This window comes from Prionailurus viverrinus, chromosome D3, assembly GCF_022837055.1.
Source record: "Prionailurus viverrinus isolate Anna chromosome D3, UM_Priviv_1.0, whole genome shotgun sequence".
In the NCBI taxonomy this organism is placed as follows: domain Eukaryota; kingdom Metazoa; phylum Chordata; class Mammalia; order Carnivora; family Felidae; genus Prionailurus; species Prionailurus viverrinus.
The window spans coordinates 58653645-58679650 of NC_062572.1; the positions used below are offsets into that span (position 1 = coordinate 58653645).

The 26006-nt window shown below is 38.8% G+C and overlaps 1 protein-coding gene across 3 annotated transcripts in view; it reads left to right on the forward strand.

The window, feature by feature from the left end:
- Window positions 1-25039, forward strand: part of ELP2 (elongator acetyltransferase complex subunit 2) — a 44435-nt gene extending 19396 nt beyond the window's left edge. For 2 of the 3 annotated variants that reach the window (XM_047827597.1, XM_047827599.1), the window contains 11 exons: window positions 1077-1226; window positions 3318-3506; window positions 5817-5886; window positions 6420-6515; window positions 6660-6717; window positions 7452-7524; window positions 14981-15173; window positions 16587-16708; window positions 18919-19052; window positions 20026-20139; window positions 24475-25039. In XM_047827597.1, the coding sequence (XP_047683553.1) occupies window positions 1077-1226; window positions 3318-3506; window positions 5817-5886; window positions 6420-6515; window positions 6660-6717; window positions 7452-7524; window positions 14981-15173; window positions 16587-16708; window positions 18919-19052; window positions 20026-20139; window positions 24475-24631 (1356 nt within the window). In that variant the 3' untranslated portion in view covers window positions 24632-25039. The remainder of the gene's footprint in view (window positions 1-1076; window positions 1227-3317; window positions 3507-5816; window positions 5887-6419; window positions 6516-6659; window positions 6718-7451; window positions 7525-14980; window positions 15174-16586; window positions 16709-18918; window positions 19053-20025; window positions 20140-24474) is intronic. The other variant, XM_047827598.1, reaches the window with a different exon arrangement.
- The last annotated feature ends 967 nt before the right edge of the window (window positions 25040-26006 follow it).

A 26006-nucleotide genomic window follows, 5' to 3' on the forward strand; every position in this document is an offset into this window, starting at 1 on the left:
TTATTTTTTTTTTTAAGAAGTTTTAGGTTCACAGAAAAACTGAACAGAAATTACAGAGAGTTCCCATATACCCTCTGCCCCCACACATCCACAGCCTCCAGAGTGGCACATTTGTGACAATCAGGGCTGATTTTAAGAAGAAACACTGTCCTTTAGGACTGTTCTAGTGGAAAAGTGTACTGATAGTCCAAAAGTGCTGCCTTTCTTTCAAAACTTTTTGGAAACTGCCGTTGGTGCTTACCATAGAATCATTTTTTTCGTCACAAAAGAAATTAATAGCATTTCTTAGTCACAACCTTTTTATTTTTTTGACCAGAAAATAATATAGCTTAGCTTAATCACTGTATTCAGCATACTTGTCTTTGAATGACGTTTTATTGATACAAATTTAATTGTTCCTCTAAAGATCACATTTTACCACTACTTGTGATTCTGTGTGGACCAGAGATAAGACGTTTTGAATATTTCATTGTCACTGTTCACATGGTTGCTGGTACAGGTCCCTCTGGAGGTGGCCAGCTAGGTTTGATTTGGACTGTGTTCTCTACACCTGCAGCTCCTTTTGTTTAATAAAGCCGTCAGAATCTACCAGTTTTACGTAATACCCTTTATTATGTAGTTTCATAGAAAAATACTCGCATAATACCTAGTATGTGCCAGCATTGTTATGAGTGCTTTACAAATATAAATTCATTTTATTCTCATAACAGCCATACAAGCTTGGTAACTTTCCTACGGAAGAGTTCTTTGAGGCAGAGAAAAGTTAAGTAGTGTCTGACTTCTAGGAGGCATTCAGTAAATGATGAATGGAGGGAAATTTCCGTGGGTTACTGCTTTAAAGGAATATAGCACAGATTTGAATGTTTAAGTTCTCATGCTTGATTGGAAAACCCTTCCTTTTATTTTAGGATCCTACTATTTTAAGATCCCATCTTTTTTTTTTTTTTTTTTTAAAGCTTTTCACATGCCTGGGGGCATCAGTCTTTTTCATCATTAGCCCTGAGGGCATTATGAAATGGATTCTGAGTAATGCTGATCTTTGATTATTTGGATGTGTCACAGTACTTTCATTGCAGAGAGAGTGGACTCCAGAGATTGTTATCTCAGGGCACTTTGATGGTGTCCAAGACCTGATGTGGGATCCAGAAGGAGAGTTTATCATCACTGTTGGTACTGACCAAACAACTCGACTTTTTGCTCCATGGAAGAGAAAAAACCAATCACAGGTAAGTGACTTCCTACTTGACTGATCTACATTAAAAAACCTCCATGAGCACATGAAAAGTGGGGCAACATTGTTAGCCCCTGCAGAAGTGCAAGTTAAAACCATGCTGCGATGCACTGTATACCCTCAGCTGAAGTAGACCGTACTGACGGTGAGGAGCGGTGGGAAGGGTGCAGAGCGCCTGCAGACTTCCTGTGTTGCCGGTAGGGGCGCAGAATGCTAACAGCCAGGCAGGAGGGCAGTTTGGTATTTTCTTAGAAACTTAAACATATGTATACTCTTGCCAGTTTAGACAATTTAAATGCTAGTTGTTTTCAAAATGTGTTTACTTCAGTTCTTTTTTTTTTTTTTAATTTTTTTTTTTTAACGTTTATTTATCTTCGAGACAGAGAGAGACAGAGCATGAACAGGGGAGGGTCAGAGAAAGGGAGACACAGAATCAGAAGCAGGCTCCAGGCTCTGAGCTGTCAGCACAGAGCCCGACGCGGGGCTCGAACTCACGGACCGTGAGATCGTGACCTGAGCCGAAGTCGGCCGCTTAACCGACTGAGCCACCCAGGTGCCCCTACTTCAGTTCTACATAAAAGTTCAGTTATCCCTTGTAATTTTAGGTTTAATTCATAAAACATTGCCAAGTCTGTAACAAAAGCTAATTTCTAAAGTCATATAGTATTAGATACTAGTGCTTACGGGCAGTTTTTGTTGAGTAACTTTTCAGTCTTGGCCTTGAGCTCAAAAAGTCGCAACAGAACTTTACCACTGACAAGCCATTGACCTGTGCTATGTGGTAGAGGAAGTCTGTGTACTCAGCTTCAGTTCCTGACAAAAATTCATGGAACTGCCTGTGGGTTGGTTAGTCCATAGAAACGAGTGAAAACTGCCACTGACAATACTACTTTGGTAGCGGTGGGAGGTTCAAATTAATAGAGTTGAGTTAGTTAAAAAACAAGGCAAATGATTTTCACTGGTTTTCTGTGGCTCTTTGTGACTTGTTACCCATAGAGCTCAGCTGTTGTTTGTTAATCATCTATTTAAAAAATAGATAGGGGCACCTGTGTGGCTCAGTCAGTTAAGCATCTGAGTCAGGTCATGATCCCATGGTTTCTGAGTACAAGCCCCACATTGGTCTCTGCACTAACAGCACAGAGCCTACTTGGGATTCTCTCTCCGTCTCTGCCCACCGCCACCCCCCTGCCTCAAAATAAATTAAAAAAAAAAATTAAAAATTAAAAAGTGGATAAATCAGACTTGACTAAAATGGAAAATTTCTGCTCCTTGAAAGATACTGCCAGGAAAATGAGAAGTCCAGTCACAACTGGGAGAAAGTATTTACCAAGCACATCTCTGATGAAGGATTTATATCTAGAGTGTATATGTATGAAGAATATCTCAGAAGTCAGTACTAGGATAATAGTCCAGTTTAAAAAAACCAAAAGGGCAAAAGATTTGAACAGATATTTCTCCAAAAAAGATATAAGGAAATAAGGACAAGAAAAGAGTCTCAACACCATTAGTCATTAGGGAAACGCAAGGTATAGCTGCAGTGAGATACCATCACACATTCACGTATCAGAATGATTAAAGTAAAAATACTGAGTGTTGGTGAGGGAGCAGGCAGCTGGCACTCTCGTACACTGCTGCTGGGATTGTAAAGTGCATATCCTCTTGGGAAAATAGTTTGGCAGTTTCTTAAAAATGTAAATATGCATCTATTATATCATCCAGCCATTCTACTTATAGGTAGTATTAACCCAAGAAAAGTAGTAGCCCATGTCCATGCAAAGACCTGTATAGAAATGTTCACAACTGCTTTATCAATGAAAGACAAGCTGGAAACAACCTGAATATCTATCAGTATGTAAATGGATCAGTAAGCTTATATGTATGTGTATGTATATGTATATGTCTCCATACAAGAGAATCCTACTCAGTAACAAAAAGGATTGAATTATTGGTAAATACAACACCGATGAATCTGCTTTGTTGTCCTATTTCCATGCATGATAAATGATTTTGCATCTGACATTTTGCTTGTTGAAAAGAACTTGATTTTTGAAATGGTCATTTTTATTTATCCTATTTTAATACGCAGGTTACTTGGCATGAAATTGCCAGGCCTCAGATACATGGGTATGACCTGAAATGTTTGGCGATGATTAGTCGGTTTCAGTTTGTGTCTGGAGCAGATGAGAAAGTTCTTCGAGTATTTTCTGCACCTCAGAATTTTGTGGAAAATTTTTGTGCCATTACAGGCCAGTCACTGAATCTTGTGCTTTGTAATGTGAGTATCCCTCTGAATTTAGTTTTGTGGAACTAAATCCATTGACTTCATTTAAAAAATATTTGCTTAAACCTGTAAATGGAGATTATGGGTAGAAAGGAAGTCAGATCGGATTTATTATTGTCTTGACAAACTTGCACACTGTGGCATGCAATAATTTAAATGTTTAAACCAGAAATTTCTTTAAAAAGTCGTCTAAGACACTGAAGAATTAAAGTGTTAAATCAAGGTAGGAATACCACGTATCATCACTGTGATTGGTACTTAATATGTGATAGGTAGGTCATATTTTCAGGGAGATTGCCATGTAACTGTGGTTAGAGGTAGGGAACAGTAGAACTGAAGTGCTTGCACTTACTACATAAGACCAAGGATTTTTTGGTGGCTAAAGTAAAATATTCATAGAAGGAAGAGGTTACTGTACTAATGAGAAAATGTTTAATGGGACCTTATTTGGGTTTTGAAAGGGTAAATTTTTTTTATGTTTATACTCTTTTTACAGAAGATTTGAGCTACTGATAAAAATACATAAGTTATGGGGCACTTGGGCATTCGGTTGGGAGTCCAACTCCTGCTGTGGTTCAGGTCATGATCCCAAGGTTGTGAGATCGAGCCCTGCTTCAGGCTCCATGTTGAGCATGGAGCTTGCTTGGGATTCTCTCTCTCCTTCAGCCCTTCTCCCCCTCTGTCATGTGTGCATACTCTCTATTTCTCTCTCTATTTGTTTCTCTTAAAATTAATACATACATAAGTTATAAAAATTATAAAGTAACTACTTTTGAAGGAAGGGAAATTAGGAAAATAGTTGTGTTACATAGAAGTGTACCATCCTATGGTTCTTAAAGTTTGGTCACAAATTTGGTTCTGAGATTGAAAAGGATGGGTAGGTACACTTGATAGGGAAAAGGGAGGAGAGAGAGAACACGCACACGCACGCAGTAGGGTGGCTCTGGCTGTTCGAATGAAGAGTAGTATATCCAGAGAAATGGAGAGAATGGGAGAAAGTCAAATGCTGGAGGACCTTGGGAGGCAGGCACAATTTAGACTACAGGATGCTGTTGTAGGTCCCTAAACAAAGACAGTGATGAAAAGTACTTTGGGGTGAAGAGAGAGCAGGATACATTTGAGCCTGGAGACTCTGAGGACAGGGCAACTAGCACCAGTCCGGATAAGACTGGAGAAGAAAGTGTCATTTGAAATAAAATTTCCAACTAAGTTCTATAGATTGTATACTGAGCACCCCATGACACAGGCATTCTTGATTACGTGAAGAGGGGTTAAGGTTCTGTTCTGCTTCTTTCTAACCATAATAAACAATGGGAATGAGATCAAAAGGGAAGTCTTGATTTGCATTATAATGCAGTGCCACAGTGTGGGAGGGCAGTTAGTTTCAGGATCTCTTAGTTCTAGGGATTGAAATGTGGTTTTAGGGCTCCATGAGAGTCTTAGTCCCAGGTAGACAATCAGTTCTGTGTCCTAAGCTAACAGAGGTTTCATGGACTAGAAAGCCTCTTGCTGTATTTTGGGTTTTGTTCCCCTGCTGAATGTTGGGTTAGGTTTGTAGGAGTGCTTTTTACTGCTCTTTTCCATGCAGTTTTTTCTTGGTTTCTGAGATAAAGCATGCTGTGGCTTATGTCCCAGGTGGCTGTTCTCAATGGTTTAAATTCCCATGCTCATGTTTATGTTGAGTTCCACCTCCTGTATTAAAGTCTAAATTGTGAGAAATGTTCTTAGCATATGGACATATGCCAGTTTTGATGGTTAGCATATCGTTTTTTATGAGATGATTTGGTTGGTATACATTGCAGAGTATAAACAGATCATTGGCGCTTCAAATGGCACTCTAAAAGTTTTTAAAAATACTGAGTTATTTAAATATGTTTAATGAAAATACTATATGCCTTTTTGGGAAACAGCGGTGTCTGCATGCGCATCATTAAGGATGTGCTTGGGAGACTCTTGGAAGTAGAGCCCTGGGCGTGCCATTTCAACCCACTCTGCTATTAGAAACGAGCCCAGTGCATGCCCTGTCAGACTCCAAAACTCACTGAGCTGTTAGGGTTTGATGAGCTCATGGATGACAGAATGCCTGACTTTATGGATTGGGTAGAGACTTGGGGGGTTAACTGCAGCCTGTTTGTGGAGAGTGCTTAGCATTGCATCTTTGGTTTAGGAAATGGAAGTGTGGGCAGATATCCACACGTGTGGTCTTTAAATTGTTCCTCTGCATTTATGGGCATGACATTTTTGGTTGCCTGAGGTAACAGTAACTTTTAGTGTTTAAAACATGTATCATACTTTTTATTCCAGCAAGATAGTGATCTTCCAGAAGGAGCTACTGTCCCTGCGTTGGGGTTATCAAATAAAGCTGTCTTTCAGGGTAAGACTTTAGTGTCCAACATTTTTGAACCCATTGTATTTTAAAACCTAGTTACACACTTGTATAACATGTTCCTCGTGTTCATTACTGATCTTTTTTTTTTTTTTTTTTAAATCACAACACATGCATTTGCTTTCTCCACCAGATATCTCACGATAAATACTCCGTGCATACACAGACCCTGAAATAGGTGCAGTTTTCACAAAGTGTTTCATGGAGCTCTCCCACCACACATGCTAATACGGGTAGCCTGAAGAATGTGTCCGATTGTTCTAAAAGTTTGGGAAGTGTTAGGTCAAAGAGAGAGGAAGAAATCGTTAAGGAATTGACTAGCGCTTCAAAGAACACATTTGGCAAATACTGGAGTACTGGAAGTACCCTTGGATTTGGAATTGCATTGATACATCTTGAAGTACCATCAGTACTTTGAAGTTCCACTACTTTGTAATTGATGCTCTTAATATTAGGACGTATATAGGACATATAAATACTGTGACTATATACATGATGTTGACGTGTTTCTTTTAAACTAGGAGATCTAGTTTCTCAGCCTTCTGATGAAGAGGAGCTATTAACGAGTAATGGTTTTGAGTATCAACCAGTGGCCTTTCAGCCTTCCATACTTACTGGTAAGAAATGGTAAAAAGGTGGTTTGATAGTCATTAGTACACATAGTATGGTACCTGTCACTATTGACCTAAAAAAGTGCTATAGAATTCACTTATTTGCGTGAAAATAGAAAAAGTAATTGCAGTGCTATACATTTATCGTAGAACCTCCCACTGAGGGTCATCTTCTGCAGAATACTTTATGGCCTGAGGTTCAAAAACTGTGAGTTAAACTGTGCTAAGCTCTCTGATCTGATTCTGTCATAACTTGTGATTTTTTTTTTCCCCACACAACTTGCTTTTTTCCTTTGCTTTCTTCATACCTACATTCCCCCCCCCCCTCACCGATCTAAAAATCTTCAGTGGCCTTCCCAAGAGGCAAGAATCAAACTTCACATAGATTTTTATATTACTATGCATTCTATTTCCTAGATTTGTTTATTGGTCTTAATTTTTAACATTGTATTTCTTTTCCTTTCTTAAAAGGACTTCTAAGATTTATTATTCTGTTTTTTGTTTTTGTTTTTTCCCCTTTGGTGGCTCTCCGTCAAAACCTTTCCCAGATATATTGTGTATTGTATACACTAGCTAGGGGTGAAAACTTGTATTTTAATCTAATTGTTTGAGTAACTTGTATCACTTGTAGGAAGCTGGCATTTTCCCCAGTATCTCTGTTTTTTCCCCAAATGTTTGCCTCGACAGAAATGTACTGTCCCCTGGAAGAATTGCCTGTTAGCTAGATAGATTGATGTTGTTCTCACGTTTTAAAACTTTGCAGCATGAGAGTAGGTACTTTTACTAATACAGGGGTCATGTATTTTCTCTTAAATTTTCTCTTAAATTTTAGATTGTCTCTTAAATTTTCTTTTTAATTTAAAAATTTAATTTTTTAATTAAAATTAAAATTTTTAATTTAAAAATTTTAAATTTTCTCTTAAATTTTCTCTTAAATTTTAGATATGGACACGGTTATGAAATATTTTGTGTTGCTTGTAGCAATTCAAAGACTCTGCTTGCCTCAGCATGTAAGGTAGGGGATTATACTTTTTTATTCCACTTGGTCACATGAATTACATGAGTCCTCAGGCACCTGCAGGTTGTGGCGATGGAGGCAGAACCCTACGTGAAAGGCCACTGGGGCCTGCTTTTTTGGAGTTTTGCTTTCTCAACCTCTTTTTCCTTCTGTCCGTTCAAAAGCTTGCAGTTGAGGAGCGCCTGGCTGGCTCTGTCCTCGGTAAATAAAGCGTGTCACTCTTGATCCTCGGGGTCATGAGTTCAAGCCCCAAGTAGGGGGTAGACCTTACTCAAAATAAAAAGCTTGCAGTTGCATTTTAAATCTGTTTCCGCCACACACTTTTGTTCTTAAATACTTGGTTTGACCTGATCTACACCTGATTTATTTAATTAGGTATTTTTAAATGACCTAAAAATGTGATAAATAATTTGAATAATTGGAGTCCTGGAGGCACAGGGGAATGAGAAGATGAAATCCAGAGTGCGCTCTGTTTGACCGTTTCTCTAGGAACAGACTTGGGACTGAGCAAAGTGCATGGGGTCGCTCAGCCTGTGCTGGGATGGGACAGGGTGGTGGCCAGCTCACTAGCATGGGGCACTGCAGAGTAGTACTTTTCAGTGTTTGCTTGTGAGACTAATCTCGTACTCCCTAGTCCGTATTTATCCCTGTTCTGTGCAGTGAACTAGTATGTATGGAGGATCGTCTGAAAGGTCTTGAGACCCCCCCGTTTTATCTACATTGTCTAAAGTATATTTACTTGTTTCAAGCGTGATGATGTGAGTTGCCTATCTGGCAGGTCCCTCTGTCCCTGCTTTTGCTGCAGCTTCTTGCCGCTGGCCTGTATTGAGAGGCATCATAAGAAATATCGCTGTGCCCTTCCTGCCCCACCTCCTTTGCCTGTTGTCCCGTCTGTGAGAGTGCTACTGAGAGTACTTCTTCTGTTACAGGGGCCTTCTGTTACGGGGGGGAGGGGGGGGAGAATAGAGCTTGGTGGCAGGAATAGCTATGCTTCTGCTGAGCAGCCAATTCGTTTTTAGCTTTCAGCGCTGTCAGTGATGTGTAATTGATTATTTCCTTTTCAACTTGGCTTGCTTGTAGCAAATGTGTACTTGGTTTTTGTTATTTGTATACTTTTTCTAAGTATTTTATATTTTAATAAACAGTAGAAAAGAAGTGTGGTTAATAGTGTGGCTTGGAAAGTTTAAATCTGAAGGTTTGTCTAAACTCACCTGCCCAGTAGAAGGGTAAATAATCCATGGAAACTTCTAGTTCTTCTGGGCACCAACCTGAAGGTGGCTTGGTTTCTTGAACGAAGGATGCCAGCCACAATTTTGTTTTTGACTGGTAAAGCAAATGATTAGATCCATCTTTCTTTGAAACTTAACATTTTAAACAATTTTATTTAGATGTTGTTAGCTTCTTATAAGTTGTGTGTTGAAACTGGCTAATTTGATAAATTTTGACATATGGTTTATACCTGTGAAATCATAACCACAATTAAGATAATGAACATAGCCATCAACCCCAGAAATTTACTCTGCCCCTTGGTAGGTCCTCTTTCCTGCCCCTTCTTACCTTCTCCTGCTCCATCCGTAGGAAACCACTAATCTGCTTTTTGTCATGGTAGAGTACTTTGTGTTTTCTAAAATGTATATAAATGGAATATGCAGTTCATTCTCTTTTAGTGCTCAGTAGTTTTCCCTTCTACGGATGTATTACAATTTGTTGATCTCTTCATTTATTAATGGACATTTGAGTTGTTTCCACTTTTTGGCTTTTACCCATAAAAGCAGTTGTGAATATTTGTATAATGTCTTCATTTGGGTATATGCTTTTGTTTCAGTTGAATAAGTACCTCCAAGTAGAATTGCTAGATTATATGGTAGGTGTATATTTAAAGTTTTAAGAAACTGCCAAACTATTTTCCAAAACAGTTAAACCTTTTTACTGCCCTGCCAGCAGTGCGAGTTCCAGTTGCTCCACACCCTCACTGACCCTTAGTATGGTCAGTCTTTTTAACCATTCTGTTTGGTGTGTAACATCTCATTGTGGTGGTCATTGGCATTTTCCTAATGACTAATGATATTGGGCATCTTTTCATGTGCTAATTTTCTTTCTATATCTTTTATTGATGAAGTACCTGTTCAGATCTTTTGCCCATTTCTTTCTTGGATTGTTTGCTTATTACTCAGTTTGGAAATGTTCTTTGTATACACTGGATACAAGTATCAGATATATGCAATTTAGATAATTATTCCCAGTGACTTATCTTCATTTCCCGTTTTTCAAAGAGCAGACGTTGTATGTTTTGGTGAAGCTTAATTTACCGATTTTTTTCTGTATTGGGTTGTGCTTTTTGTATAGTAAGAAATCTTTGTCTAACTCTAGGGCACATCTGGTTCTCTGAGTTTTATAGATTTTAAGTTTTATGTTTAGACCTAATTAATTTTTGCATTTGGTCTAGAATATAGGTTAAAGTTGGTTTTCTTGCATGTGGATATCCAATTGTTCCATATTTGTTGAAAAGACTATCCCTTTACTTACTGCCTTTTGCACCTTTGTCAAAAATCACTTGTCCATATATGCGTAGGTCTGTTTCTGGACTTGTGTTTTTTTCCATTCATCTTTTATTCTTGATGCCAATACTACATTCTCTAAATAGGTATAGCTTTTTGTAATATGTCTTAAAACCAGGAAGTAATTATCTTCCAATTCTCTTCAAAGTTATTTTGGCTATTCTAGGTTCTTCACTTTTTAATATAAATTTTAGAATCAGCTTGACAGTTTCTACAAAAACACTTACTGGAATTGTTTGGGGATTACATTGAATCTATAGCTCAATTTGAGGAGCGTTCAATATTGGGGGTTTTTGGACACACAAATACAGTATGTCTTTTATTTAGGTGTTTAATTTTTTAGGAATGATTTTTTTTTTTAATATTTATTTTTGAGACAGAGCAAGCAGAGGAGGGGTGAGAGAGACACAATCTGAAGCAGGTTCAGGTTCTGAGCTGTCAGCACAGATCCTGATGTGGTACTTGAACTCCCAAACCATGAGATCATGACCTGAGCCAATGTTGGACGCTTAACTAAGCCACCCAGGTGCCCCAGGAATGAACTTTTCTTTTTAATAAAGATTTTATCTTAATTTTAATTCATTTTATTTTATTTTTTAAGTTTTTTATTTTATTTTAGTAAACCTTTTATTTTAGAGTAATTCTAGATTTAACAAAATGTTGCAAAGATAATAGAAAACCTCTCACCCAGTTTTCCCCAGTGTTAACATCTTAATATTATTAGGACTGTTTTGTAATTTTCAGTGTCTGATCTTACACATATTTTATCAGATTTACCCTTAATTTGTATATTTTATGTCTATTCATTATTTACACATGGAAATACAGTTGCTTTTTGTTTATCAATCTTATATTCTGTGAGTTTCCTAAACTTAATTATTAGTTCTTGTAGCTTTATTGTAGATACTGTAGCATTTTCCATATGAATGCTTATGTTGCCTATGAATAAAAAATTTATTTCTTCCTTTCCTATAAGGATGTCTTAATGTTGGATACCAATGGTGATAGCAGAAATCCTTGGCCTTATTCCTTACCTAAGGAACAAAACATTGCTTCTTTGCCCATGATGGATTATCCCTATGTCCATTATGGATTTTGTGATTCTTCTTTATCAGGTTGCCTACAATTTCTAGTTGAGAGAGTGTTTTTTATCAGGAATGGATGATAGATTTTGTTGAATATTTTTTCTTCATCTGTTGACATGATCATATGGTTTTCCCTCTTTAGTTAATTAACATGGTGAATTACATTGATTGGTTTTTCAAATAATAAACCAAAATTGCATTCCTGGAACCAAACCCCATCTGTTTGTGATACATTATCTTCTTATATAGTGTTGGGCTTATTTTACTAAATTTTTGTTTAAAAACTTTTATGTATAGTACATGAAGGATATTGTGTATAGTTTTCTTTCTTTACAATGGCTTCATCTGGTTTTGGTTTCAAGGTAATGCTAGCCTCTTAGAAATATTTCTCCTGCAGTTTTCTGGAACAGTTTGTGTAGAATTTGTAACGTTTATTTTTTGAGAGACAGAGCGTGAACAGGGGAACGGCAGAGAGACAGGGAGACAGAATCTGAAGCAGGCTCCAGGCTCTGAGCTGTCAGCACAGAGCCCAACGTGGGGCTTGAACCCACAAATCATGAGAACCAAAGCCAAATTTGGATGCTTAATGACTGAGCCACCCAGGCACCCTGATTATTTCTTTTTCAGATGTTTGAGAGAATTCCTCAGTAAGCCAACTGATGCTGGAGTTTTCTTTGTGGGAAGGTTTTAACTACAAATATAATATCTTCAGTAGATATAGGACTATTTAGGTTATCTAGTTTTTCTTGAGTGTATTTTGGTAGTTTGTATCATTCAGAAAATTTGTCCTTTTTACCTGAATTGTCAAATTTGTTGTCATAAAGTTACTCATAATATTCTCTTACGATACTTTTAATATCTAAAGAATCTCTGGTGATACTACCTTTCTTATTCTGCTATTAGCAATTTGTATTTTCTCTCTCACACCCTCTTTTTTCTTTTTGTGGGGGGAGCATTCTGAGAATTGATAAGGAAACTAATGATATTTTGATATTTTCAAATAATTCTACTTTTGGTTTTGTTGATTTTCCTCTGCTGTTTTTCTTGTTTCTATTTCATTGATTTTTGCCGTTTTTTTTTTCTTTTACTTAGATTTCATTTCCTCTTCTGTCGCTAGTTTAATAAGGTTAAAGCTGAGGCTATTGATTATAAATCTCTCTTTTTAATATGGATGTTGAGTGCTATAAATTTCTAAGTATTATTTTTGAGATACTCCATAAATTTTGATATGTTGTTTTCATTTACATTTAACTAAAAATATTTTTAAAATTCCCTTTGATTTTTGTCTTTTACCTATAGGTTATTTTGAAATTTATTATTTAGTGTCCATATACTATTTTCCAGATATCTTTTTACTATTGATTTCTAATTTAATTTCATTGTGGTCAGAGAACATAGTATGATTTGAATCCTTTGAAATTTAATCTTGGTAAATTTCCATGTTCACATGAAAAGAATGTGGATTCTGTTTCTGTTGGGTGGGGTGTTCTGAAAATATGAATTATGTCAGATTGGTTGATAGTATTGTGCAAGTCTTTATCCTTTCAGTTTTATTGAGAGTAGCATTTTGAAATCTCTGACTATAATTGTGGGCTTATCTTTTAATCTTTGTATTTCAGTTTTTATATATTTTGAGGCTGTCCTGTTAAAACATTAATGATTGTTATATTCTCTTGATTAGTTGACTAGTTTATCATTATGGAATTATTCTCTTTCTTTTTGGTAATATTTTGTGCTCTCAAATCTATGTTGTCCAATGTTAAAATAGCCACTCCAACTTTCTTTTGAGAAGTGCTTGAGTTAAATATCTTTTTCCATCATTGTGCTCTTAAGCTACTTGTTTTCTTTTATTTTCAAGTGGGCTTCTTAAGGGCAACCTACAGTTAGGTCTTGCTTTTTCACTCATCTTGATAATTTTACTTTTTTTTTTTTTTTTTTTTTTTAATGTTTATTATTTTTGAGAGAGAGCACAATAGGGTCAGGGGCAGAGAGAGGGAGAGAGAATCCCAAGCAGGCTTCATGCCCTCAGGACAGAGCCCAATGTGGGGCTTGAACTCACCAACCACAAGATCATGACCTGAGCTAAAACGAAGAGTCTGCCGCTTAACCAACTGAGCCATCCAGGCCCCGATAATCTTCCATTTTAATAGGGGCATTTGTTAGACCATTTACATGTTACATAATAACATGCTTGGATTTAAATCTGTCATCTTGCTATTTATTTTCTATTTGATCCATCCTTTCTCTGTTCTGTTTTACTTATTTTGGATTAATTGATTACTTTTTATGAGTCTGTTTTATTTCATTAGTTTGGTTAGTACATAATAACTGTTATGTTATTTTATTGATTGTCTTTCATTTTATACTATACTTTAAAAAAAATTTTTTTTTTCAATGTTTATTTATTTTTGTGACAGAGAGAGATAGAGCATGAATGGGGGAGGGTCAGAGAGAGGGAGACACAGAATCTGAAACAGGCTCCAGGCTCTGAGCTGTCAGCACAGAGCCCGACGCGGGGCTCGAACTCACGGACCGTGAGATCATGACCTGAGCCGAAGTCGGATGCTTAACCGACCAAGCCACCCAGGCGCCCCAATATACTATACATTTTTAATTTGCCAACATCGGTCTTAAGTGATGTTGCACTATTTTAGGTATGATTTAAGAACTTTACAGAAGGATACTTTTGTTTCCTTTGTGGTATTGTTTCACTTCTTCATAGAGTTAACACCATATATTGTCATTTTTTCTTTGAGTAGTCTGTTCTCTTTTGAAGAGATTTAAATAATACAAAAATTTCCAGCAGATACCATTGTCCTTCTGCCTAGAGGATATCCTTTAACATTCCTTATAATGCTCTTCTGCTGGTCGTGAATTTTTTTGAGCTTCTGCCTGTCTGCAAAAACCTATTTCTCCTTCATTTTGGAATGATTTTTATAGTGGGTAAAAAAAATGTTGGTTTTCCTTCAGTACATTAAAGATGTAGCTCCATTTTTCTTTTTCTTTTTCTTTTTTTTTTTGACTTGTATTGCTCTGATTGGAGTCTGCTATAATTTTTTTGTGTCTTAGTGATGGGTTTTTTCCCCTCCAACTGCATTTTTTTTTTTTTATGGCTGATTTTAAACAATTTGCTTATTGTTGGTATAATTTCTTCATGTTTTCTGTGCTTGGGTTTTTCTGGAACCTCTTGGATCTGTAGGTTCATTGTTTCTATCAAATTTCAAAATTTGTCAGCCATTATCTTTTTCAGTATTTTTTCTTTCCATCCTTTTTGGAGACTCTAGTTATACCTATATGTTGCTACTTAAAATTGTCCTAGAGTTTAGTGATGGTCTTTTCTTTTTCTTTTAGCTTTTCTACTCTGAGTTTCATTTTGTCTCTCAGAGATCAGTGTTCTTTGTTGCCAGATATCTCATATTTTGGAGTGTTGTTATTTTCAGGTGTTAAGTCTAGTTTTTTAGTTCTGTCACACCAGTGCAGTCTCGTTCGTCCCTGTTACTCCATCATGTTGACCAGAAGTGAAAGTCTCTAAACTATTAACTATACAATTAATACACAAATATATGCTTCTTGTAAAATGTTGAAACTCTGTGATGACAATGCCAGTCTCTGATGAGTCACCTATCTTAGTCCCAGTCTTCCTTTTCCCAAGGTTACACTGGCTTGTAGTATGTATCTCCTCAGAATTTTTTTTTCCATTTATACATATACATAAAATATACCCATAGAAACAGTATACTGTTTTTTAAATGTGTTTTTTTTCAGTTCATTTTAACTTAAATTGCTTGATTGTTTCATCTCTATCTACAGGCAGCTAAGAAAGAGCATGCAGCTATCATTCTTTGGAACACTACCTCTTGGAAACAGGTGCAGAATTTAGTTTTCCACAGTTTGACTGTCACACAGATGGCCTTCTCACCTAACGACAGGTTCTTACTAGCTGTTTCCAGAGATCGAACTTGGTCACTGTGGAAAAGGCAGGACACAGTCTCACCTGAATTAGGTAAAGTAGCTTCTGATTGGAAGATTATTAGTGAAACACTTGTGAGCATTTTATCTCCCTTGAGTAGCTACTAGGTGAAGAGGAATAGAAATAATAACAGGGTGAAGGACAAAGTCTCTGTTATGAAACCTTTCAAAGTTGTGTTATAAGTGAGGAAGACTTGACCTTCCTTGTAAGATTTAAATGCAGACGATCTTTGAGTTGACTTCCTTGTGATTATCTAGTTGGGATGGCATGTGTTCAGACATCTCAGTTAAACATAAAAATACAAAATATAAAAATATAAAATACAAAAAATATATACATATAAAAATATAAGCTATAAAAACAGATTTTGTGGATGGTTACAGAATGCCAGTGTAAAACCAAATGGATAGTATATTTTGAGCTAGGATTTTATGGCACAGGATTAATGAAGACACAATTAAATTATAAAACCTAAAAGGACATTATTTTTACCCTTTCCTACTTCCCCCTGTCACTTTGATAATTAGGAAGGGCGTTTTCGGTGTCCGTCTGTGAATACCGTGGCCCGTGGGCAAGATATTAACACCTACCTGCGTTCTGCCCTGAGCCTGGCATAAGTTAAAAACAAAAGGGAAAAAAAATTGTGTTGTTGGAGCAAGGTGTATTTGTATTCCCCTGGTTTCTTTGGGTAAACTTTAGAGAGTATTTAAAATATCTTTGTGTTATTTAATTCTGTTTAATTTTTCATTGATAGAACTTGCATGCAGATCTATCTTGTGATATTCATAGTCTTTTAGTTTCTTGTATTTTAGAGACTGACATATTGAACATTATATGTTAGAACAGACTGACTCCTTTTGCAACTAGTGATTTTAAAAAGTTAACGTGATACCAAAAATATACCCATAAACTGTTGTGTCTTTATGGATTACGAATTAATAGATGCATTCCTCTTCCCTCTTTGTAAGTAATTAATGTGTTTTAGGTTTAGTCCATATAAGGACTAGAAGTTACCTTACATTTAAATCTTACAAGGGTGAAGATTTTTTAAGGTTTTCATTTGTTTTTTGTTTTGTTTTATTTTTAAGAGTACATTAATCTTTTTTCCATATATGTAAATCGGGCTACTTCCTGAGTAAAGTTAAATTGTTCAGGCTTCTTTCATGGGCATAAGTTGAACCTTCAGTTAAGTGCCTGGAAGATGGTTGCCATCTGTCACTAGAGAGTGACTAGTAATATAAAAGTGTTCCCTACCAGGAAACTAACTATATGCCCATTGCCTTCTGATGAGGGTCAGCCGCTGAGCCATGGTCTGTTGCAAAAGTCAGCATGTGTAATTGGTTACTACAGGATGTGATGTATATGGCACATAAACATAGATTTCTGACAGAGAAAAACCTAGATTTCTGTCTGCCTTGTGAGTGGTGTGTGTGGTGATTCTTTCAGACCCAATTTTCAGCCTCTTCGCCTTCACCAACAAGATAACTGCTGTGCACAGTAGAATTATTTGGTCTTGTGATTGGAGTCCTGATAGCGTGTATTTCTTCACTGGGAGTCGGGATAAAAAGGTAATTCTTTTTAACGTCATATTTTTTAAAATGTGAAATAATATTACAGGTATGTTCGGATAGAAAACACATAATCCTGACCCTGATACAATTTTTTAAAAATCTATGTATACTGTGTTTTTTTGTATGCATGCATAAAAAGGCTTTCTTGTTAAATTTTGCAAACACCCATCTCCAAAATATCCAATATGAAAAGAAAGCCTTTCAGACACATGATGGTCATCAAATGGCCCCAATGGGAGAGAAGTAGTAAATGAAATGGTCCAAAACTAACAAGGAGAGCAGGAGGCGGTGAATGGGCATAAGGAGGAAAATAGTTGCTTCTTTTCTTTTTCATACTGTTATGAATTAAAGATTTGTTTCTATAGTAGATGATTATTGCCTTTTCATTCATGGGAGGAAGCAGTGTGTGTGTGTATGTGTTTCTCAAGCTTCAAAAAAATAAAACAAGTTAGCTAGTAGTAGACTCTTGACCATGGCCCTCACCCTGTCTTCTGGTCTTTGCTGTTCTCACATTCTTTTCTTTTTCTTTTTTTTTTTTTTAAGTTTATTTATTTATTCTGAGAGAGTGTGTGTGTGGGAGGAGCAGAGAGAAAGAGAGAAACCCAAGCAGACTCCACACTGTCAGTGCAGAGCCCGATGTGAGGCTCGAACTTAGAAACCATGAGACCATGACCTGAGCTGAAACTAAGAGTTGAACACCCAACCGGCTGAGCCACCCAGGTGCCCCATCGCACTCTTTATTTAAAAGGTCCTTTCCAGGGCACCTGGGTGGCTCAGTCGGTTGAGCATCCGTCTTCATCTCAGGTCATGATCTCACGGTCCGTGAGTTCGAGCCCCGCGTCAGGCTCTGTGCTGACAGCTCAGAGCCTGGAGCCTGTTTCAGATTCTGTGTCTCCCTCTCTCTCTGACCCTCCCCCATTCATGCTCTGTCTCTCTGTCTCAAAAATAAATAAACATTTAAAAAATATATAAAAAAAAAAAATAAAAGGTCCTTTCTTTGGGGTGCCTGGGGGGCTCAGTTGGTTAAGCATCCAATTTTGGCAGTTGGGTTTGTGAGTTTGAGTCCTGTGTCGGGCTCTGTGCTTGACAGCTCAGAGCCTGGAGCCTGCTTTGGATTCTGTGTCTCCTCCTCTCTCTGCTCTTCCCTCACTCACGCCCTCTTTTTCTCTCAAAAATAAATAAACGTTAAAAAAAATAATAAAATAAAATGTCCTCTACTTTTTCTGTAGTGCCTGCAGACCAGAGACGGCGAGGCAATTGAGCATTTCCTTTCCTCCCCTTGCCCCCTCCAGTTGTCGTGATGGTACAAATCACTGAAGCAGGGGGCTAGCATGGACCTGCAAACACGGAAATGTCAGCCTCTAAACCTGTTTCTGTTAGACTTTCACTTGCATTCATTTGCCTGTTCATTTCTTCCCTGGCATTTATGTGCCTGTGCTGTGCTCACCGCTGAGGAAGCAGGACTGCTTCTGCCCTCCACAGCCCCCCCCACCTCCCACCCCGACCCCCAGTAGCAGATGGTCCACCTGTGCCTCTAAGCTGAAATGGACAGAGAGCATCACCACCACACATTCTCAGAAGTGTACTTCTGTGTACTTGGACAGAGCCTTCTGCTTGGAATCTTGCTTTGGTTTTGCATTTTATAGCTCTTGTCCACTTCACTTCCCTCTCTATACTTCGTGACCAGTCCCAGCCCGCAGAAGTGTGAGCTTCCAGGGAAGCTTCCTTTCTTATGCAGGGTATCGTGAAGGTTAGGTCCTCGTGACTGCTGAGTTGTTCCCTTAGTGCCAGTGGTGGTGTAGAGGAAAATCCAGGACTTGATCGGTCCCCATACGCTGTGTGGTAGCTTCTTGGAGAGGATCTGACCTCTCCAAGGATCTGACTCTCCCTGGATCAGAACTGGTTTCCTGAGCATAAAAGTGCATGCTAGACAATCTCTGGTCTCTGGGCAGGGAGAGTCCATCTTTGGACCGGCACAGTTAGGTAGTTGAGGACTCAGAGACTTGTGTCTACTACACAAGTCGTCTGGCTTGTCTCTGATGCTTGAAATACTTTGAAATCTAGAACATAATCCACAAATGTAAACGAGGCATTTTTTTAAATGCTAGAGTGAATATTTTGCATTTATCTGTGCCATTGATACTCTAATGCATTGCTGGAAGTCTTGCAAAGAGAAGTCTTCACAGAATTTGATCTCTCTGTGTTAGGTGGTTGTCTGGGGTGAGTGTGACTCCAGTGATGACTCCGTCGAGCACAACATTGGCCCCTGCTCCTCTGTCCTGGATGTGGGGGGAGCAGTGACAGCCGTCAGTGTCTGCCCCGTGCTTAACTGTGCCCAACGGTCAGTCTCTGAGCGGGGCTTTGTTTTAAGTTTTTGCTACAACCACTTGGTTTCTTAAGATGTAGCCCTCTATACTTTAATTTGTTATTTGTTATTTCTCTTAGCTTCCAAGTTGCTATTTTTTTTTCATAATGCTTACGTTTCTCGTAAGAATTGTTAAATTGATAGAACTTGATCATACTCGGAGTGGGGAAAACGGGGATTGGGAGTGTGGCTCAGAGGACCGTATTTCACCAAATTTAGAACCTGGTGCTTTCTCAGTAACGGCATCCGCAGTAGAACAAGGGTCCCTGCAGCCAGCCAGGGCAACACTGGCTTGTGGGCTTTGCTAGCAGAGGACAGGGGAGGACTTGGTGCACCCTCGGTAGAGAGGAGGCTCCATGAGGACGTAACAGAACAGTGCCTGGTCTCGTGGGCTGGTGCTTTTCAGTAGAGCCTTTTGAGGGTGCCTGGGTGGCTTAGTCAGTCCAGCTTCTGACGCCTGATTTCAGCTCAGGTCGTGATCTCATAGTTCTTGGGATCGAGCCTCGCATGGAGCCCCGTGTCGGACTTGGTGCTGACAGCGTGGAGACTACTTGGGGTTTTCTCTCCCTCTCTCTCTCCCCCTCCCTCATGCATGCATGTGCACACACGTGCTTTCTGTCTCTCTCAAAATAAGTAAACACTAAAAAAAACAACAGCCATTTGATTTTTAAAGTTTATTTGAGAGAGAGAAAGCAGACAGGTAAGTGCAGAGAGAGAGAATTCTAAGCAGGTTCTGCACTGTCAGCATAGAGTCTGATGCGGGGCTCGAACTCCCGAACCACGAGATCATGACCTGAGCTGAAACCAAGAGTCAGACACTCAAGCGACTGAGCCACCCAGGTGCCCCCATGGACAATTGGGAACACTGTAAAGAAATACTTTAGAGTGATAATGGAGATAACAGAAATTCATGCTAATTAATCACTGTCTTCTCCTCCCTTAAAAATAGATACGTTGTTGCCGTAGGATTAGAGTGTGGAAAGATTTGTTTATACACTTGGAAAAAAACTGATCAAGTTCCAGAAATAAATGACTGGACTCACTGTGTAGAAACAAGTCAAAGGTATTTTACTATTTTTGCTTCCATAAGATTAGATTTTGTTATAATTATACAAATTGTAATTATATTTGTTATAAAGCATTTAGTGGCAGTTTTTTTTGTTTTATTGAGAAGTAATCGACATACGTCACTGTGCATGTTTAAGGGGTACAGCAAGATTTACATACACCGTGAAATGATTATAGCTTCAACTTACATCCATCTGCTTGTGTAGCTACAGTAAAAAGAAGAGAAAGAAGAATAAAGAGAAAAAAATCTCTCCTTGTGATGAGAACCCTTAGGATTCACTCTCCAAACAACTTCCCTCTGCATCATCCAGCAGCATTCTTTGTAGTCATCATGTGTACATTGCGTCCCTAGTACTTACTTATCTTACTGTCGGCAGTTTGTACCTTTCGACCACCTTCCTCTGATTCCCCCTCTCCCCACCGTCTGCATCTGGTAACCATAAATCTGATCTCTTCTTCCATGAGTTTGTTTTTGTTTGTTTTTTTAAAGATTCCATGTATAAGTGAGATCATGTAGTATTTGTCTTCCGTGGCGAATTGATGCCACATTCACATGGAGAGGAACACAGATCTCGATTAAGGTGCTTACCACTAAGTGATACTTCTGTGTTCTGTGGTAGCCTCTTGAGATTGATGCTTGCTGCTGTGTTGCACTTGGTTTTTAAAAGTTTGCTTCAGCTGGTTGCTTGCTGCATACTATTGTCTTTATACACAACACGTTTGAGATGAAAGTGATTTTCATAATGAAGTGGTTTAGAATGTGACTACGGTAGATTTTTAATAAAACTGGATTAAAAATGTTGGTGATGTTTTGAAATGTTGTAGATTGTGTTTTGGTAGCCTCATTTTGTTTGAACATGTCAGCTCAGATCCCATGATGGGGAGCAAACTCAAGTGCCCCTCAAAGCCACATGACTGATTTTAAGCCCGGTAAGTGCTCTCTGGGCACAGGCCGTTGCCTCCTGCTGGCTTAGAGGACCTGTCATTTACACCCTTCTCCCCACCCCTCACCCACCTAGACAGCAGGATCATTTTTTAACCTAATTTTAATCCATTTTATGCTTTAACAATGTCTAAATTATCAAAAAGTCAGTAACCCCATTCTGTCAGATTTTTTTAAGGATCCTTCAACCTTCATATGTGTGAACTGTTCAAAATAGAATTTCAAATACAATTCCAAATGACAGTGTCATGATGAAAGTGATGGGCTTGATGGAGAAAGACCTGTGAGCCACACGTCTTTTATGTGATATTTCATCCAGGGGAGTTTGTCTCCTTGTTAGCAAAGTATATTAGTGCTCATAATAATTGCATTTGTTAAAATGTGATTTCTCGGGGCGCCTGGGTGGCGCAGTCGGTTAAGCGTCCGACTTCAGCCAGGTCACGATCTCGCGGTCCGTGAGTTCGAGCCCCGCGTCAGGCTCTGGGCTGATGGCTCAGAGCCTGGAGCCTGTTTCCGATTCTGTGTCTCCCTCTCTCTCTGCCCCTCCCCCGTTCATGCTCTGTCTCTCTCTGTCCCAAAAATAAATAAACGTTGAAAAAAAATTTAAAAAAAAAAATGTGATTTCTCTTTATTCCTGCTGCCCTTTTAGCTTCTTTCCCACCTCTCTGATGCTGGGTTTAGCAGTTGAAATGGTTCATGCTGTTGGTTACCGAAGAAGGGAATACGTCAGTGAAGTATTCATTTGAAATTGCATTTTCCAGTCATTTGAAATTTTCTCTCTTCCTGGACTCCCCTCCCTTCTGTTTTCCTTCCTTTCACCCTGCCCTGCCTATGGTGCTTGCTCCTATTAACGTGCTAGATGTAAAGAATATTACTCCAAAAAAAGAAATTCACCATCTTAAAGCTTGTATAGCTAAATAAGTACTGTTCCTCAAAGTAGCTCCCCTGGGAAGCAGTATACAGTCGGTCCTTGAACAACATGGGAGTTAGAAGTGTGTACCTTTCAACTCCACAGGAGCTAATTACTAATGGCCTACTGTTGATTGGAAGCCTTAGTGATGAACAACGGATTGACCCATATTTTGTATGATATATGTATTAGGTAGTGTATTCTTACAATAAAGTAACCTAGGGAAAAGAAAATATTAAGAAATCATAGGAGAAAATACATTTATGAGACTGTGCTATGTTGAATTGAAACAAATCTGTGTATAAGTGGACCTGTGCAGTTCAAACCTGTGTTGTGTAAGGGTCAACTGTATTATATATACTTGTTTCAGTAATGTGTCAGTACTTCCACCATTCCTCTGATGAAATGAGAAATCTTTAATAGTATCAATAATGAGCTTCCGGTGATGTTTGTGTCACTTAAAATATCTCTGGAACTTCTCTTTAGGAATTGTGTTCGGAAGCAGCTCACTATGATGCAAGAAAACCAATTCTAATACCTTTTTATAGTTGTACTCGTTTGGTCCCTTTTTTTTAAGTTTGGCATTGATTTTATTCGTGAAGCTCATCTCCAGAGGACTCTTGATTGCCTCCGGTAATGAGATTCAAACTCGCGGAAGGGTCAGTAGCGTTGAGGGTAGTGCTCAAGTCCTAGCCTGCAGAGAATGGGAGCATTGCCTTGAGAAGACGTTCAGGAAGGGCTACTGGATGACAGCCCTGTCGAGCCGTGTGTAACCTCCAGGGTGGCCACTTGCAGGTCCTCACAGTCATGTGGTTGTGTAGGCTGTGGTATGCCGATTTTTAAAACGCGTTTCTTTACCTCAAGGTTGTGTTTCATTCCTACCGAGAGCGCATCTGGTGACGTGTGGGCTCTCAACAGCTGAAAGTATAATTGTGTGCTCTGGTATTGTTTTCAGGGTTGGCTGCCTTAAAACCTACTTAGGTTTTTTACTTTATTCTTCCTTGGTTCAGAGGTCTGATTTGCAGGTTGAATTTGTAGAGGGTCTTCTCCTAGGGATTTATTAATAACCTATGGTAGCATTCTAGGCCATGGGGTTGAGGGGGCATTAACAGGAGTGTGTTGCCCAAGGTCATGCAGTTAGAGGTCACGTTGGAGTCCAAGGTTGTTTCATTGGGCAGTTTATTAAATCTTTCATTATCTTTCCTTACCCAGCAGTAAACATGTGAGTAAGAGTCCCTTCTATGTCAGAGGGATGTCAAGGGAATAAAATAATCTGGAATATGTTGCAAAGTTAGAATTCCTTCTTTTCTTTTCTTTTCTTTTTTTTTTAACGTTTTATTTATTTTTGAGACAGGGAAAGACAGAGCATGAACAGGGGAGGGTCAGAGAGAGGGAGACACAGAATCTGAAACAGGCTCCAGGCTCTGAGCTGTCAGCACAAAGCCCGACGCGGGGCTCGAACTCACGGACCGCGAGATCATGACCTGAGCCGAAGTCGGCCGCTTAACCCACTGAGCCACCCAGGCGCCCCAAGTTAGAATTCTTTAAAAAAGAAACCCAGGGGCGCCTGGGTGGCGCAGTCGGTTAAGCGTCCGACTTCAGCCAGGTCACGATCTCGCGGTCCGTGAGTTCGAGCCCCGCGTCAGGCTCTGGGCTGATGGCTCAGAGCCTGGAGCCTGTTTCTGATTCTGTGTCTCCCTCTCTCTCTGCCCCTCCCCCGTTCATGCTCTGTCTCACTCTATCCCAAAAATAAATAAACGTTGAAAAAAAAAATAAAAAAGAAACCCATTTAGTAATGTTACCTGAAAGACTGATTTTAATAGCCATTTCGTGAATTCCACTGATCATCGAAAGAAAATTCGACAGAAATTCATTGTCTGTATCTCACTGGTGGTGTCCTTTTTCATTAAGTAAGATATTTAGTCTGACAGTTTTAAGTAAATAGAGTAAGATGTTTTCAAGGTTAGGATAAAATTGCAAAATTATTAGTGATGGTATTTTAAAACCTGTAATTTTTAAAAACTTTTTTGCCATTTTTTTCATTTGAGTATAGTTGATATACAGCGTTACCTTAGTTTCAGGTGTACAACTTAGTTCATACATTATTCTATGTTCCCCACAAGTGTAGCTGCCTTCTGCCCTTTTATATCACTATTACTGTACCGTTGACTGTATTCCTTACACTGTGCCTTTTATTCCTGTGACTTACTCATTCCATACCTGGAATCCCATATCTCCCTCTCCCCTTCATCCGTTCTGGCCAACCCTCCACCCCACAGCCCTCTGACAACCATCATTTGTTCTCTGTATTTGTAGGTCTGACTCTGCTTTTTGTAAAACCTGTACATTTTGATGTTCAGGTTTTGACTTCCATTTATGTTAACATCGATAGCAAGGGCATAGTAATTAAGTGAATATGTAGGTAAAATATTTTGTAGTCACAGCATACATTCATGATTTCTCTGTCTTTGTTTTAGCCAAAGTCATACACTTGCTGTCAAAAAATTATGCTGGAAGAATTGTAATGGGAAAACCGAACAGAACGGAACAGAAGGTGCTGAGTGGTTACACTTTGCAAGTTGTGGTGAAGATCATACTGTGAAGATACACAGAGTTAACAGATGTGCACTGTAACGGACTTAGTAACTACAGGCGTACAGGCACTGGTGTCTTGAGCTATTTGTCATGTAAATAGATGACTTTCTTTACCTCATAATTTCATTGATTTTCATTTTTAAGTCCTACAGCAGTAGTACTGCTCACTGGGTCACAGACCCTTTGAAATGTGATGACAGCTGCAGACTCTTGTCACAGATGTGTATATGCACACACCCTTGGAACCTTGCCCACACTTTCAGGGGTCCAGACCTGCATTTCTGTGTCCCAGATTAAGAACCACATTCTTCGTGACTGAATTTGCCTAATTTTGTGTTAACGTGTGGGGCCTTTTCTTTTCATATGCCTGTCTTTGGGACATTGCCTTGTTTATTATCCTCTTCAAAGGGAGGACATAGAAAATAAAAAGAGATAAAACTCAGATTATTCAATTTTAACGGTTTTTGTACATAAACGGATCACACTTTGTGTGGCCTTGACCCTTCCTTCCAGTACACACCAGCCATTCTAGGAATTTGGCAGGTGGTTGTGAGTTTGAACTGCAGTGAGTTCTTTTATTCTTTAAAAGTACATATATTGTTTTACAGTTTGACTTAACGCAGAATATCCTGACACACTGATAGACGGAGGGGCTGAAAAGTGGAGTTCCGTGGCGATCCTGTGAATTGATGTGAAGTCACATACATGAGTCATGAGAAAAAGAGGGTGTCCCCGAGGGTGAAGGAGTGGTGGGAGCAGAGGGAGGAAGAAGATGCTAGAAACAGAGTGTTGAGTGTGCCAGCTGAGGTTTGGGAGGCGGGCCATGACAGTCGGGAGCTTGGGAGCTTGGGAGTTGGGTGGAGGGAGGTTGAACCCGGGAGAGCGCTACTGCGAAGGCTGGCACGAAAGTGGAGGAGATCCGAGAGTCATCTGGCAAATTGGCAGTGAAGTGAGTGCCGTACGTAATAAATATGCTGAAAAGAGGGAGGTGGGGATTTTCTTGGTTGGAGTTTGCCATTATCTAACATGATATTTCGCTTCCAAAGGAGTGGCGATACTTTGTTTAAATGGAGATTTCTAGACTAGCATTATCCACTATCTCTAGCCCAACAGAAGCATAATGTGAGCTGTATAAGTAATTAAAGGTTTTCTGGTAGCTACGTAATAAAAATAAAAAGAAACCGGTAAAATTTATTTTAGTGACATGTTTTATTTAACCTAGTATGTCCAACATAAACAAGCTATACGTTTCAACATAAAGGATTGTGGAGGTATTTTACACTTTTTTGGTATAAAGTCCTTGTACGATATAAAGAACGTTTCATACTTTAGTGTATACTTAGAGTGTTATACTGAGTGCATCTCGGTTTGGATTAGCCGCATTTCAAGTGCTCACTAGCCACATGCTGTTAGC